The sequence below is a fragment of the Pleurodeles waltl genome, chromosome 7 (genome assembly GCF_031143425.1).
Source record: "Pleurodeles waltl isolate 20211129_DDA chromosome 7, aPleWal1.hap1.20221129, whole genome shotgun sequence".
Taxonomy (NCBI): domain Eukaryota; kingdom Metazoa; phylum Chordata; class Amphibia; order Caudata; family Salamandridae; genus Pleurodeles; species Pleurodeles waltl.
Genome location: NC_090446.1, coordinates 1,518,668,959 through 1,518,684,618, shown reverse-complemented (window position 1 = coordinate 1,518,684,618; position 15,660 = coordinate 1,518,668,959). Strand labels below are relative to the sequence as shown.

The 15,660-nt window shown below is 49.0% G+C and overlaps 1 protein-coding gene across 2 annotated transcripts in view; it reads left to right on the top strand.

Annotated features, from left to right (window-relative positions):
- CADM4 (cell adhesion molecule 4) overlaps positions 1–15,660 on the top strand; it is a 905,868-nt gene that overhangs the window by 872,014 nt on the left and 18,194 nt on the right. The window contains exons 7-9 of one of the 2 annotated variants that reach the window (XM_069201341.1): positions 849–1,021; positions 3,702–3,743; positions 5,111–5,239. In XM_069201341.1, coding sequence (XP_069057442.1) covers positions 849–1,021; positions 3,702–3,743; positions 5,111–5,239 — 344 coding nt within the window. The remainder of the gene's footprint in view (positions 1–848; positions 1,022–3,701; positions 3,744–5,110; positions 5,240–15,660) is intronic. The other variant, XM_069201342.1, reaches the window with a different exon arrangement.

Sequence of the window (15,660 nt, the reverse complement as noted above, 5' to 3'; positions counted from 1 at the left end):
GTGCCAGGCACTCTTCCTTGAAGGAGACGTCTAGGGAGAGGAACAGTTTTCTTCTCTTAGACTTGTATCGATGACAATCACCAGCAAGAAGCATTCTAGACTAGACCATTGCTCTGTCTGATGACATTCTCAGGGGTGTTGAAGTGTTCTGAGACATTTTTGTCTGGATGGCCTTTTAAAATTATTGTTTGTTGTTTTTGGCATATAATAGGAGCTCTGTCTTGGTTGAGCATCATGTAAGCACTTGGAGATCCATGTCTGGAGGATGTGCAGGCAGTGTTTGAGGTGTTGGATGTCGGAAGCAGAGGAGACTTTCAAGAAGAGTGTGTGTTGTCATATTGGTGAATCTTGCTGCCGTTGTCTGCGTGTAGAGTACCAACAAGATCCCTGTAGAGGATTAACATCACAGTTCAAGGTGACCAGCTGTGTGGACGAACAAGTATTGTGATTCTAGTGTGATCTTCCAAGAGGCTAATCATTCTGAGGGGCAGCCCGGAGGCTTTGCACCCCGTCCCTTCAGACTGTGGGTGGGGACAGTCTTCTGCTATTCCTCTCCTACTGCCTTTTTGATTTGAGCCCATCGATGGCTGTACCTCGCATTCCAGTGAGTGTTTTTTACATCTATAAATTTTAAGTTTGAACTCAAGGTACTCAGGTATACTCATCCCCTTGATATGATTGTACTTAAAATTAAATACTTCATGGGATGAGATGAAGTGATTTGGCTGGAATAAGTAAGTGATGTGCATGGGGTCATACCCAGAGTCTCCTAGTCATGCTGGTTGGAAGCACTGACCTTAGATTGTGGGTTCATCTATTAACCTCTCTTGCCGTCTCTCTTCTCCTAGGCCTATGGAGATCCAATGGAGCCGCATGAATGACTCGATGCCAGAGCGCGCCGAAGTGTACGGGGAGCTCCTGACCATCCCATCCCTCAACATGATGGACAACGGCACCTACGTCTGCGAAGTGGCCAATAAGCATGGGCGTGCCTCCGACCAGTATGTGCTGGTGGTCTATGGTAAGATGGCCTTAATCATGTTCTTACCCCTCATTCCATTACTCCTATTCAACGGAAAGCAGAAAGAGTACTAAAACACGTCTGCCATTCTGGACGGGAGTAGTCCTGTGTGTTAAATGTATAACTACACTACAGTTCCTAATGCTTGAAAGGCTGCACTATACGGACCGTGATAGTCAGCTGTAGGATATGATTACCCTCTGTGACTATGACACCTCCTAGGCATAACTTCAAGGCCTAAAATAACTCTCTGTGATTCAGAGCATAAGAGGCTCACTTTCAGGTACAATGATTCAATGGTTCAGTGCAGGATAGGCTGAGCTTCAGGGACCTGGTAGGCTCAACTTTAGGTCGAGTATAAGATAGAATCATCTTTGAGGACTAGGATAGCTACTAGTGCACAATAGACTCAAGTCTAGGAACTAAGAAAGGCCTTGCGGCATGTCAGGCTCAACTTCAGGTACTATGGTAGCTTCATGAGCAAGATAGTTCCAGTTTCATGGGTAAGTCATAGTGTACAATAGGCTGACCTTCAGGGCCTTTGATAACTTTTCTTATAGAGATAATTTCTTACCCTCATCCGTCGTCAAAGCTCTCTTTAGGGACACTATCTCACCCCTACTCACCATTGCCAATGTGCCCCTCACTCACGCCGTCTTCACGAAACCTCTCAAGACAGTCAAGGTCCTGACAGTACTAAAGGAATGTCCACCAGACTCTGATGGTCTCACCCACTACGGCCCCTCCCTCACTTACCCTTCATTGGCAAGATCACTGAAGAAGCTGTTTATCTTCAACTATAAGATCACATTCACGCTACCCATCTCCTGCACAAACACCAGTCTTACTTCAGCTCATGCTGTAGCACAGAGACGGCTACCTCATAAAGCGTAGATCACGGTCTATTGCCTCCTAATATTGCTACACCTCGCACCTGCCTTTGACATAATCAACCATAACACCCTCACATCCAACCTGGAGTCCCAAATGTGATTCACTGGCAATGCCCCTCACTGGTTCCCCTCCTGTCTTTCTAACTCATACCAGTTTGTTTGCATGGGACCTCCAGGTCCCAAAATATCGCTATTACCTGTGGAGTCCCCGGGGTTCCCTAGCGTCCCCTTCGATGTTCAGTCTCTACATGGAGCCGCTTAGCGCTCTACTCACGTATAACAGCATCAATATTCACCAATATGCCGATGATGCAGAACTCTCCTTGAACGTCTCCTCTGCTTCAAACATCCCACATCTGAAACACTACCTGCACATCATCCAGACCTGGAGGTCCAGCACCTACCCGAAACTCAACCCAAACAGGACAGAAGTATGATTATTTCCAATAACAAACAAATCAGAAGAGTACAAACCTGGCAATGACATGAACCTTGATGGGTTTGAAGACAAACTTCACTGAATTCCAAGTCACTTGACTTCAACCTGGACACTTACCTCACCCTGAAGGAAGACATTGCCCCCCCAAAAAACTGCCTGGTATCATCTCTACCGTCTCTAAAGAAAGTGAAACAATTTCTTCCAGAAAGTGAGTCCATAACTGCTGTTCAAGCCAGCATACTCTCACATCCGGATGGTAGTAATGCCCTGCTCCGTGGACTCCCAGACTCCACACTGGCAGCCCCTGTGGGCATCCAACATGCAGCAGCACGTCTCATCCAGGGCCTGGAGGATTATAATCACATCATCCATATCACCAATGGAACTCCATTGGCACCCCTTGCCAGCCTGCATCATTTACAAAGATCAGCCCTTCCGCTTATCTTGCTGGCAAGCTTACCACCTCTGGTGCTTAATACTTCACAGCAAGGACACAACAGCCTTCAGACAGAGAAGTGTAAAAAAGGAGAAAAAAAACAAGGGAGAAGGCCTTTTCCATGGAGGACCTGAAACAAAATCCCAGTATCCATCAGGACAGCCTCAATGCTGTTCCAGTTTAGGGAAGAGTTGAAGACGCACCTCTTTAAAGAAAATACAATCACAATGCATTAACGGTCCACGAACCACCTACCTCTCTAATCACCTGCTGCCTTTATGCTGGTCTTTCACCATATACAGCACTCCACTGCTTGTCTGCCACATTTGGCACATAAAAATACCACATTAAAGTATACATACACACATACACACATGCATACATATATACATAAATACATATATATTTAGATACATACATACGTATATGCATACATACATACATACATACATACATACATACATACATACAGCTTTCAGTGTAAGAAAAGTTCAACTGCAGGGCTGGGAGAGCTCTCAGTACCAGACAGAATCAATCCCAGGGAAGATAAGAGCTCTTTGTGTATTTTAGAAGCCTTCAGAAACTACGACAGGTCTCTGTACAATATAAGGTTGGCTTCAAGGCCATGACAGCTCTCAGTGCACAGTAGCTTCAATCTCAGGTTTCATATAGGCTTAGGTTCATGATCTGCCCTATTTAATGTGTACGTGTATTACTAGGCTTCTTACCAATCTAGCAACTCATGGCTTGTTTCATTGAATTTGCATTTGTGAATACCATGTGGTTCATAGTGTGTTCTCTGGTCTTGGTTTACACACCTTCAGACCCCATCCTCCTGTATGTGCCTATGTTGCACAACCATGTGTGTTGTTTTGTTATTTTTTGATGTGCTTTTTTGCCCCTCATTTCTAGGTGTCAACTACACGTTTGTTCCCCCCCCTGCTCACAGTTCAGGTATTGAGCTCGCACCTTCACCCTGGGCTTTGGTGCTTTGGTGAATTTATCTCTATCAAATCCTTGCAGCTTGGGGACTCTGATTTCAAGTTTTCTCAGCCTTGCATGATCAGTTTTCCTGCTGTCCGGTGTCTCTCTGGGTGGTGTGATGGTGGTGGTGGTGATTATTGGTGAGGCTGCTCAGTAGAGTCTCGTAGAGCTTTTGAATTTATCTTCCTGGTTTGGGTTCTTCTTGTAGTGACATTTCATATCCTATTACTTAGAGTTTCCTCTTTAGAGTGATGTCATTTGAAGACCATCTCCTTCTGGGGATGTTTTCTCCTTCGAGTGATATCAGCTTGAGATAATTTGCTCCTCAGGGTGAGGTCACTCAGAGACGGTCTCCTTCTGATGGCGTTTCCTCTTTAGAGTGATGTCATTCAGAGACGGTCTCCTTCTAGCAACATTTTCTCCCTAGAGTGATGTCAGGGACAGTCTCCTACTGGTGGCGTTTCCCCCTTAGAGTGATATCAGTCTGAGATGGTCTCCTTCTGGTGATGTGATGTTTCCTCCTTAGAGTGATGTCAGTCCCAGAGGAAGAAGGGTGTAGACATGGGAAGGAATGGAGATACCTTATTTACAGACTGTAGCTCAATGACTTAATAGAGGGGGTGACGGTGATGGAGGAGGTGAGGATGCACACAGGCAATATCAGTTGATGGATTAAGGTTGTGAAATAGAATTCTGGGGACAAGGAGATGGAGAGAAGTAGACAGCAATGGTTAAATACATATAGGGGAAGGGCTAGAACCTATAGAGGGAGATGGAAAAATACAGGGGTCTGCAGAAGACCACTGGCGGTCCCTAAGTGCTGTCCTAAATGTGCTCAGGCTCTAGGGTCTGTAGACAGATGACGGAGATCTTGAGTCAGTGTTGGCTCCTTGTGACTGACATTGCACTTTGACCTTCACATGTTGGAAGGGTTTGTAGTGTAGATTGGGGTAGGGTCATGCTGTCAGCTATTGAGAAGCAAAAGAAGGTAAGGGAGATTTCCCCCCTGGAATGTGAGAGAGACCAGTTTAGAGCTAGGAGCAGAAGAAATATTTCCTTTAATTGTTGGCAAGTACAATAAATGTTTTGTGGAAATTGAAAAGCTTCTGTGCCTCTTACTTTTTCTACTTTTGTTTTTCTTCCCCACATCAAACCTTCATCCTTCAAACAACCTCTGTATTCCTTCCATAATGCTTCTGTTCCATGACCGCTTGCCTCATTCTCTAAATACCTTCCTTTGCCTGTCAAACTTTGCTCCATCTCCTTGCTGTTCCATTGCCAACATCCTTTGCCTACCTTCTCTCAATCTCCCACATTGACCATCACCACTCCTCCAGACCCTGGTGCAATCATCGAGGCACAGTCATCCGTGCCCTACGCCATCATTGGAGGAATCCTCGCCATCCTTGTCTTTCTCGTTATCTGCATCCTCATCGTCATGGTCTGGTGCTCGGTCCGGCAGAAAGGTGAGGAACAGTCTGAACCTATTGGCTTCTCCATGGTGATCAAAATGTGTGGTAGAGGTTCTTTAGCTAGTTGTATCCATGGGTGTAGAGTTATTTGAACAAAACAATTGTAGCGGACTGGAGCAGAGGATGTGATCCCTAGTCCTTGCTCTCCTTGGAGCTCTGGAAATGAATGACTTTGGAACTGCTGACCATCTGGGGTGTACCAGGACCTCCTGCCCATTGTTATGTTCATATGGTCCTTAAGCACTAACTGGGCCCATGTGACATCACATGACCCCTAGGTTCTTGATGGACCATTGAAATGTCAAGTGGTCCCTGAACTATTGCTATCACCAAAAGCCATTGCTGGAGTCCCTGTGTTGTTATTCTCATAATCCAGAGACAATCCAGGACCCCTGTGTGCCTCATACGTCTGGGCAGTGCTAGGTTGTTTGTCTTTAAATATGGTTCCTTCTCCATTTATTCATCACTGGGGTGTACCATGAGACGTCAGGTGTTGAGGTGTAGTGTTGAGACCCTTGTGGTGTCATAGGATTCATAACCCCTTGCTGGACATCTCAGTCTTCTCCTGCGTAATCTCAGAGCCTCCAATGGGATTAGATGGGCTGTGACACTTGTTGGTGCCCTCTAATGTCACGTGGACTCAGCGCATGTCAGATGGTTCCCAATCCTCTGCTGACTCATTCTGGTGTGAGATGATCTCCTGCCCTTCATGGAACTTTCATGTGACCAAAATCCATAGTCGTCAGAGATCAGATGACCCCAGTCATTGCAGACGACCTTGTTTGGCAGATGGTTCCATCTTGTGTCAAGTGACCCCTCAGCCGTTGCTGGTGTCCTGTGGTGCCAAGTGGGTCCTCAAAACATGGCTGATGCTTTCCAGTGCCCAACAATCTTTTAGCTATTGTTGTTGCATGCTGGAGCTAGATAGACTCTCAGCTGTTGTGTTTCTGGTGCCAGGTGACTCCTCAGTCCTTGCTTTTCCTTTCTGGTGCAGGTGACTCCTCAGTCATTGATGGAGCTCTGTGGTGGCAAGTGCTTCCACAGTCATTGCTGGTGGCCTCTGGTACGAGGTGTTTTCTGCCATTAATGGCACCCTCTGATGCCGGGTGAGTCCTCAGTCAGTGCTGGTGCCAGGTGGTTCCTCAGTCATTGCTGGCACCCTCTGGTGCCAGGTGACTTCTCAGGCAGGTGACCCCCCTCAGCCATTGATGGTACCCTCTGATGACAGGTGAATCCTCAGTCAGGTGGTTCCTCAGTCATTGCTGGAGCTCTGTAGTGCCAAGTGTAGTCTCAGTAATTGCTAGTGCCCTCTGGTGTCCCGTGCTTGGTGCCGGGTGACTCCGCAGTCATTGCTGGTGCCCTCTGGTATGAGGCATTTCCTCAGTCATTGCTGGCACCCTCTGGTGCCAGGTGCTTTCTCAGTCATTTCAGGCACCATCTGATTAGGGTGACCAGGCGTCCTGGATTTGCCAGGACAGTCCTTGTTTTTAATCTGGCACTGAATCCAGCACTGCTCCCGGTTTTTAGAGAGGGGCAGCTGAATGAGCTTTTATGCATTCTAGTTCAGGATTAGGTAACAGCCTTTGGAGAAACCAATTTATTTAGCTCCTACAGTAGTCTATGTAAAGGTTGTATCCAACTTATTTCCCTTAGTACCTCTGTAGCTGTGTTTTTTATGTTAGTAAGCAGTGTATTTTTAAGTCATTCTGCGTATCTAGGTCGATGTGAAATTGTAGCCCTACTTCTGTTTTTGTGAAAAGCCCCAATTTGGGGTTTTAAAACATCTGGTCACCATACCCCTGGTGCCAGGTGACTCCTCAGTCATTGCTTACACCCACTGCTGCCGGGTGACTCCACAGTCATTGTTGGCGCCCTCTGGTGCCAGGTGACGCCTAAGTAATTGCTGGTGCCCTGTGGTGCCAGGTGCTTCCTCCGTCACTGCAGGTACCCTCTGGTGCCAGCTGCTTCCTCAGTCATTGCTTAAACTCTCTGGTGCCAGATGACTCCTCAGTCATTGCTTGCACCAGCTGGTGTCTGGTGCTCCCTTAGTCATTCCTTACACTCTCTGGTGCCAGGTGACTCCTGTAGGAAAGTACCTGCTTTTTGCCATGGTTACCCCTGTTTCCTGCCTGTCGTCAGTGTGCTTGACTGTGTTCACTGGGATCCTGCTAACCAGGACCCCAGTGCTTATGCTCTCTCGCCTCTACATTTTGTTGTTGCATACTGATAACGCAGTATTTCACCCACATTTGGCATACTGGTGCCCCCTTATAAGTCCCTAGTATATGGTACCTAGGTACTGAGGGCATTGGGGTTCCTCGGGATCCCTATGGGCTGCAGCATATCTTTTGTCACCCATAGGGAGCTCATGCAAAGGCTTCTACAGGACTGCCATAGCAGCCTGTGTGAAAATGTGCATGCACCCTTTCACTACCATTTACACTGCACCAGGTCACTTATAAGTCACCCCTATAGCAGGCCCTCCAGCCCTGAGGGCAGGGTGCAGAGTACCTGTGTGTGAGGGCACCCCTGCACTAGCAGAGGTGCTCCCACGACCTTCAGGACCATTTTCCCGGACTTCGTGAGTGCAGGGACGCCATGTTACTCGTATACTGGACATAGGTCACTACCTATGCCCAGCTACATAATGGTAACTCTGAACATAGGCATGCTTGGTATCAAACATTTTGGAATCATACCCCAAGGCATTTGCAAGCATTGGTTGTATGATTCCATGCACTATGGGAGGACCCCCAGTACTGCCATTACAGCCTTCTGAGGTTTTCCAGGCAGCCCCAGCTGCTGCCACCTCTCAGACAGGTTTCTGTCCTCCTGTTGCTTGAGAAGCTCAAGCCCAGGAAGGCAGAACAAAGGATTTCCTTTCGGGGAGGTGTGTTGCACCTTCTCACTTTGGAAATAGGTGTTACAGGATTGGGAGGGTTAGCCTCCCCAAGCCACTGGAAATGCTTAGAAGGGTACATTTGGTCCCCCTCTTGCATATTCCAGTCTTTGCTGGTTCAGGGACCCCCAGTCCCTGCTCTGGCACGAAACTGGACAAAGGAAAGGGGAGTGACCACTCTCCTGTCCATCACCACCCCAGGGGGGTGCTCAGAGCTCCTCCAGAGGGTCACTGGGTTTTGTCATCTTGGATTCCAAATTGGCAGGGAACTCTGGGAGCATCTAAGTGGCCAGTGTCAGCAGGTGACATCGGAGTCCTCCCCTAATAGGTGCTTACCTGTGTAGCTGACCAATCCCCTTTTCAGGGCTATTTAGGGTCTCTCTCTTGGGTGGTTCTTCAGATTCGGATTGCAAGTCTCCAGCAGGAATCCTCTGCAACCTTCACTTCACCTTCTCACTGAAGAAACTGCATCTGGACCCTCCAGGAACTCTACAAACTGCGACAAAGAGCAAAGACGACTTCTGCAACATTGTATCTTCAGCTCCTGCCAGCAACTGCAACTGTTTCTTGGTTGTGCATTCTCAGAGGACAGCCTGTCTTCAGCCTACAAGAAGCCAGAAAAACAAAGAAATCTCCCTTGGAGTGAAGGAGTCACTCCCCTGCTTCAGCAGGCACCTCTCTGCATCGACGACTGGTGGCGTGGGTCCCCTCTCCTGATGTGTGCGTGAATCCAGCATCAGGGGTGGTGAACTGAAGTGCTCCAGATGGTCCTGACGTCCTACTGCCCAACTTTGGTGGAGTTAAGAGCTTGCCTTCCCATACAAGACAATACCCCTGTACAAACCATGTTTTGCAGTTACCAAGGCTTGTTGGCATCCTTCTTTTGAAGTTCTTCGCGCAGCGTGCAGTCCGGCCTCCAGCACTCTATCCTGTGACGGACAGCTTCATGCGTGGTTCTCCGGCGGCGTGGGACCCTTTGTTGTAGTGCTGAGTGGGCCTCCTTTTGCATCTTCTTTGTCCTCATGCTGTGGGACTTCTGTGCATCCTGCCTGGTCTTTTGTGGGCTCTCCGAGTTGCCAAGAGCCCCCTCTGACTACCTCTCCTGGGTAGAGTCCACCTGGTCCTTCCTGGTCCCGGGCAGTGCCATTTTCCGCTAACTGCAAGCTTTACATGTGCCAAGGCCTGTAGGCAAAATCCAGCGAAGCAAACCAGATTGCAATCTTCCATCTGGCATGGATCATCTGCACCAACCAGGAACCCGCATCTGTCTTCTCGGTGCAGTACTGACTGTTGTTCTTCACCGGTGGTTCTTATTTTGCACCTTCATCCGGGTTAGCAGGGGCTCCTGATCTCCCTGGACTCTTCTGTGTCTTTTGGACTTGGTCCCTTTCTTCCACAGGTCTTCCGGTCCAGGAATCCTGTCTTGCAGTCTCTTCTGGTTCATGCATAATCTTCTTTCTCGTGTTCTTGTGTGTTCTATGAAAGTTACTGTGATTTACTCCTGCTTTCCTGGGCTCTGGGGTGGGTTCTAGTACTTACCTTTGGGGCTTTCTAATACTCCCAGCGCCCCTCTACACTCTACGCTTGCCAAGGTGGGAAAACGACATTCGCATTCCACATTCTTAGTATATGATTTGTGTTCCCCCAGGCCCATTTCTAACTATTGTGATTTTCACTATTTGCACTGTTTTCTAACTGTTTTTACACCTCTTTCTGCATACTAGTGTATCTATTTTGTGTAGTACTTACCTCCTAAGGGAGTATAGTGTCTATGGTATTTTTGGCATTTGTGACACCAAAATAACGTACCTTTACTTTTGTAACACAGTATTTTCTCTCATGTGTGACATAGTGGTATTGCATGAGCTTTGCATGTCTCCTAGATAAGCCTTGACTGCTCAGCTACATCTATCCCTAGAGAGCCTGGATTCTAGACACTGCCTACATTTCATTAATAAGGGATAACTGGACCTGGTATAAGGTGTAAGTATCATAGGTACCCACTACAAACCAGGCCAGCCTCCTACAACTCCTCAGTCATTACTTACACCCTCTGGTGCCAGGTGACTCCTCAGTCGTTGCTTACAGTCTGTGGTGTCAGGTGACTCCTCAGTCATTGCTTACACACGCTGGTGCCAGCTGACTCCTTAGTCCTTGCTTACAGTCTCTGGTGCTAGGTGACTCCTAAGTCATTGCTTGCACTCTCTGCTGTCAGCTACTCCCTTTGTCAATGCTGGCACCCTCTGATGCCAGGTGACTCCTCAGTCATTGCTTGCACCCTCTGATGTCAGGTGCTTCCTAAGTCATTGCTTACAGTTTCTGCTGCCAGGTGACTCCCCAGTCATTGCTTACAGTCTGTGCTGCCAGGTGACTCCTCAGTCATTGCTTACAGTCTCTGCTGCCAGGTGACTCCTCAGTCATTGCTTACAGCCTCTGCTGCTAGGTGACTCCTCAGTCATTGCTTACAGTCTCTGCTGCCAGGTGACTCCCCAGTCATTGCTTACAGTCTCTGCTGCCAGGTGACTCCTCAGTCATTGCTTACAGTCTCTGCTGCCAGGTGACTCCTCAGTCATTGCTTACAGCCTCTGCTGCTAGGTGACTCCTCAGTCATTGCTTGCACCCTCTGATGCCAGGTGACTCCTGAGTCATTGCTTACAGTCTCTGCTGCCAGGTGACTCCCCAGTCATTGCTGGCACCCTCTGATGCCAGGTGACTCCTGAGTCATTGCTTACAGTCTCTGCTGCCAGGCGACTCCCCAGTCATTGCTGGCACCCTCTGATGCCAGGTGACTCCTGAGTCATTGCTTGCACCCTCTGATGTCAGGTGCTTCCTAAGTCATTGCTTACAGTCTCCGCTGCCAGGTGACTCCTCAGTCATTGCTTGCACTCTCTGCTGTCAGCTACTCCCTTTGTCAATGCTGGCACCCTCTGATGCCAGGTGACTCCTCAGTCATTGCTTGCACCCTCTGATGTCAGGTGCTTCCTAAGTCATTGCTTACAGTCTCTGCTGCCAGGTGACTCCCCAGTCATTGCTTACAGTCTCTGCTGCCAGGTGACTCCTCAGTCATTGCTTACAGTCTCTGCTGCCAGGTGACTCCTCAGTCATTGCTTACAGTCTCTGCTGCCAGGTGACTCCTCAGTCATTGCTTACTGTCTCTGCTGCCAGGTGACTCCTCAGTCATTGCTTACAGTCTCTGCTGCCAGGTGACTCCCCAGTCATTGCTGGCACCCTCTGATGCCAGGTGACTCCTGAGTCATTGCTTACAGTCTCTGCTGCCAGGTGACTCCCCAGTCATTGCTGGCACCCTCTGATGCCAGGTGACTCCTGAGTCATTGCTTACAGTCTCTGCTGCCAGGTGACTCCCCAGTCATTGCTTGCACCCTCTGATGTCAGGTGCTTCCTAAGTCATTGCTTACAGTCTCTGCTGCCAGGTGACTCCCCAGTCATTGCTTACAGTCTCTGCTGCCAGGTGACTCCTCAGTCATTGCTTACAGTCTCTGCTGCCAGGTGACTCCTCAGTCATTGCTTACAGTCTCTGCTGCCAGGTGACTCCTCAGTCATTGCTTACAGCCTCTGCTGCTAGGTGACTCCTCAGTCATTGCTTACAGTCTCTGCTGCCAGGTGACTCCTCAGTCATTGCTTACAGTCTCTGCTGCCAGGTGACTCCTCAGTCATTGCTTACAGTCTCTGCTGCCAGGTGACTCCTCAGTCATTGCTTACAGCCTCTGCTGCTAGGTGACTTCTCAGTCTTTGCTTACAGTCTCTGCTGCCAGGTGACTCCTTTGTCATTGCTTACAGTCTCTGCTGCCAGGTGACTCCTCAGTCATTGCTTACAGTCTCTGCTGCTAGGTGACTCCTTTGTCATTGCTTACAGTCTCTGCTGCCAGGTGACTCCTTTGTCATTGCTTACAGTCTCTGCTGCCAGGTGACTCCTCAGTCATTGCTTACAGCCTCTGCTGCTAGGTGACTCCTCAGTCATTGCTTACAGTCTCTGCTGCCAGGTGACTCCTCTGTCATTGCTTACAGTCTCTGCTGCTAGGTGACTCCTCAGTCATTGCTTACAGTCTCTGCTGCCAGGTGACTCCCCAGTCATTGCTTACAGTCTCTGCTGCCAGGTGACTCCTCAGTCATTGCTTACAGTCTCTGCTGCCAGGTGACTCCTCAGTCATTGCTTACTGTCTCTGCTGCCAGGTGACTCCTCAGTCATTGCTTACAGTCTCTGCTGCCAGGTGACTCCACAGTCATTGCTGGCACCCTCTGATGCCAGGTGACTCCTGAGTCATTGCTTACAGTCTCTGCTGCCAGGTGACTCCACAGTCATTGCTGGCACCCTCTGATGCCAGGTGACTCCTGAGTCATTGCTTACAGCCTCTGCTGCCAGGTGACTCCCCAGTCATTGCTTGCACCCTCTGATGTCAGGTGCTTCCTAAGTCATTGCTTACAGTCTCTGCTGCCAGGTGACTCCTCAGTCATTGCTTACAGTCTCTGCTGCCAGGTGACTCCTCAGTCATTGCTTACAGTCTCTGCTGCCAGGTGACTCCTCAGTCATTGCTTACAGCCTCTGCTGCTAGGTGACTCCTCAGTCATTGCTTACAGTCTCTGCTGCCAGGTGACTCCTCAGTCATTGCTTACAGTCTCCGCTGCCAGGTGACTCCTCAGTCATTGCTTACAGTCTCTGCTGCCAGGTGACTCCTCAGTCATTGCTTACAGCCTCTGCTGCTAGGTGACTCCTCAGTCTTTGCTTACAGTCTCTGCTGCCAGGTGACTCCTTTGTCATTGCTTACAGTCTCTGCTGCCAGGTGACTCCTCAGTCATTGCTTACAGTCTCTGCTGCTAGGTGACTCCTTTGTCATTGCTTACAGTCTCTGCTGCCAGGTGACTCCTTTGTCATTGCTTACAGTCTCTGCTGCCAGGTGACTCCTCAGTCATTGCTTACAGCCTCTGCTGCTAGGTGACTCCTCAGTCATTGCTTACAGTCTCTGCTGCCAGGTGACTCCTTTGTCATTGCTTACAGTCTCTGCTGCCAGGTGACTCCTCAGTCATTGCTTACAGTCTCTGCTGCTAGGTGACTCCTCAGTCATTGCTTACAGTCTCTGCTGCTAGGTGACTCCTTTGTCATTGCTTACAGTCTCTGCTGCCAGGTGACTCCTTTGTCATTGCTTACAGTCTCTGCTGCCAGGTGACTCCTCAGTCATTGCTTACAGCCTCTGCTGCTAGGTGACTCCTCAGTCATTGCTTACAGTCTCTGCTGCCAGGTGACTCCTCAGTCATTGCTTACAGTCTCTGCTGCTAGGTGACTCCTCAGTCATTGCTTACAGTCTCTGATGTCAGGTGCTTCCTAAGTCATTGCTTACAGTCTCTGCTGCCAGGTGACTCCTCAGTCATTGCTTACAGCCTCTGCTGCTACGTGACTCCTCAGTCATTGCTTACAGTCTCTGCTGCCAGGTGACTCCTCAGTCATTGCTTACAGTCTCTGCTGCCAGGTGACTCCTCAGTCATTGCTTACAGTCTCTGCTGCCAGGTGACTCCTCAGTCATTGCTTACAGTCTCTGCTGCTAGGTGACTCCTCAGTCATTGCTTACAGTCTCTGCTGCCAGGTGACTCCTTTGTCATTGCTGCCATCCTCTGGTGCCAGGTAACTCCTAAGTAACTTATCAGTAACCAGTTATCCCTTATTAGTAGATAAGAAGTGTTCTAGCAGCTTAGGCTGATAGAGGTAGCTATAGCAGAACAGCTTAGGCTGGACTAGGAGACAAGCAGAGCTCCTACTATACCACTTATATCATATAACACAATATCATAAGAAACACAATACTCAGAGTTACTAACAATAAAGGTACTTAATTTAAGTGACAATGTGCCAAAAATATCTCAGAGGATATACTCCCTGAGGAGGTAAGTCAAATACACAAAATATACACACAAACCAAAATCAGGTAAGTAAAACAGTCAGAAAGTAGTGCAAACACTGTAGAACACAATAGGATGCAATAGGCCTATGGGCAACACAAACCATATACTAAAAAAGTGGAATGCGATCCACAAATGGACCCCTACGCTAGTGTAGTGTGTTGAGGGTCGCTGGGAGTATAAGAAAACACTAAGGGTGTCCAAGATACCCCACCTCAAGACACTGGAAAGTAGGAGTAAAGTACTGCTATTTCCCCAGAAACACACTAAACTCGTGATAGAGGATTTTGCAAAGACCACAACAGACTGCAAAGCACTGAAGATGGATTCCTGGACCTGAGGACCTGCAAAGGAAGGGGACCAAGTCCAAGAGTTGTGAAAGTGTCCGGGGGGGGCAGGAGCCCACTAAACCCCGGCTGAGGGTGCAAAATGGCTGCTTCTTGATGGAAGAAGCTTAAGATTCTGCAACAAAGAAAGGTGCTAGGAACTTCTCCTTCGTGCAGAAGATGTCCCACGGAGTGCTGGAGGATGCAGAGTTGTTTCTTTGGCAAAAGACTGCAAGCAAGCCTTGCTAGCGGCAAGAGTCAAGGTTGAAGAAAAAAGGTGATGCCCGAGCCTAGGAAGGACCAGGATATTGCCGCTTGGGAGAGGAGACAGAGGGGGCCATCAGCAACGTAGAGAGCCCATGCACAAGAAGGTAGCACCCACAGAAGCACTTGAACACGGGTTCAAGAAGTCTGAACACTGTGGTCATCTCAACACTACAAAAGAGGGTCCCACGAAACTGGAGATCAACTCAGGGAGCTGAGCATTGCAGGACAGAGTGCTGGGGACCTGGGATTGGCTGTGCACGAAGGATTTTGTGGAAATGTGCACAGAAGCCCGTGTAGCTGCAGTTCACATGTGCACAGGATTACTGTCTGGAGAGGGGAGGCAAGGACTTACCTCCTCCAAATTTGGACAGTTGGACCACTGGACAGTCTGGGTCACTTGGGTCTACCACCTGTGTTGCAAGGGCCACGCTCGTCAGGATGAGAGGGGTCCCAGAGTACCAGTGATGCTGAAGTTTGGTGCCTACTGGAGCAGGGGGAAGATTCCGTCGACCCACGTGAGATTTCTTCTTGGCTTCCAGTGCAGGATGAAGGTAGACAGCCCCCAGAGCATGCACCACCAGGAACCAGTCGTGAAAGCCTGCAGGATTAGGCGCTACAATGTCACCGGTACTCTTCTTGGTACTTTGTTGCGGTTTTGCAGGCGTCCTGGAGCAGTCAGCGGTTGATCCTTGGCAGTAGTCGAAGAGAGAGGTGCAGAGGAACTCCGGTGAGAGTGTAGGTAATAACTGAGGAGTCACCTGGCACCAGAGACTGTAAACAATAACTGAGGAGTCACCTGGCACCAGAGGGTGTAAGCAAGATTGAGGAAGCACCTCAGTCAGTGCTTGGACCCTCTGATGCCAGGTGCTCCCTTAGTCATTGCTGGCGCCCTCTAGTGCCCGGTGCTTCCCCAGTCCTCGCTTTTCCCTTCTGGTGACAATGGTCTGTCAGTCATTGACTGCGTCTTCCTTTGTTAGACTGAGGTAGCCTCCTGCTCCCAGATTCCTTGTGCT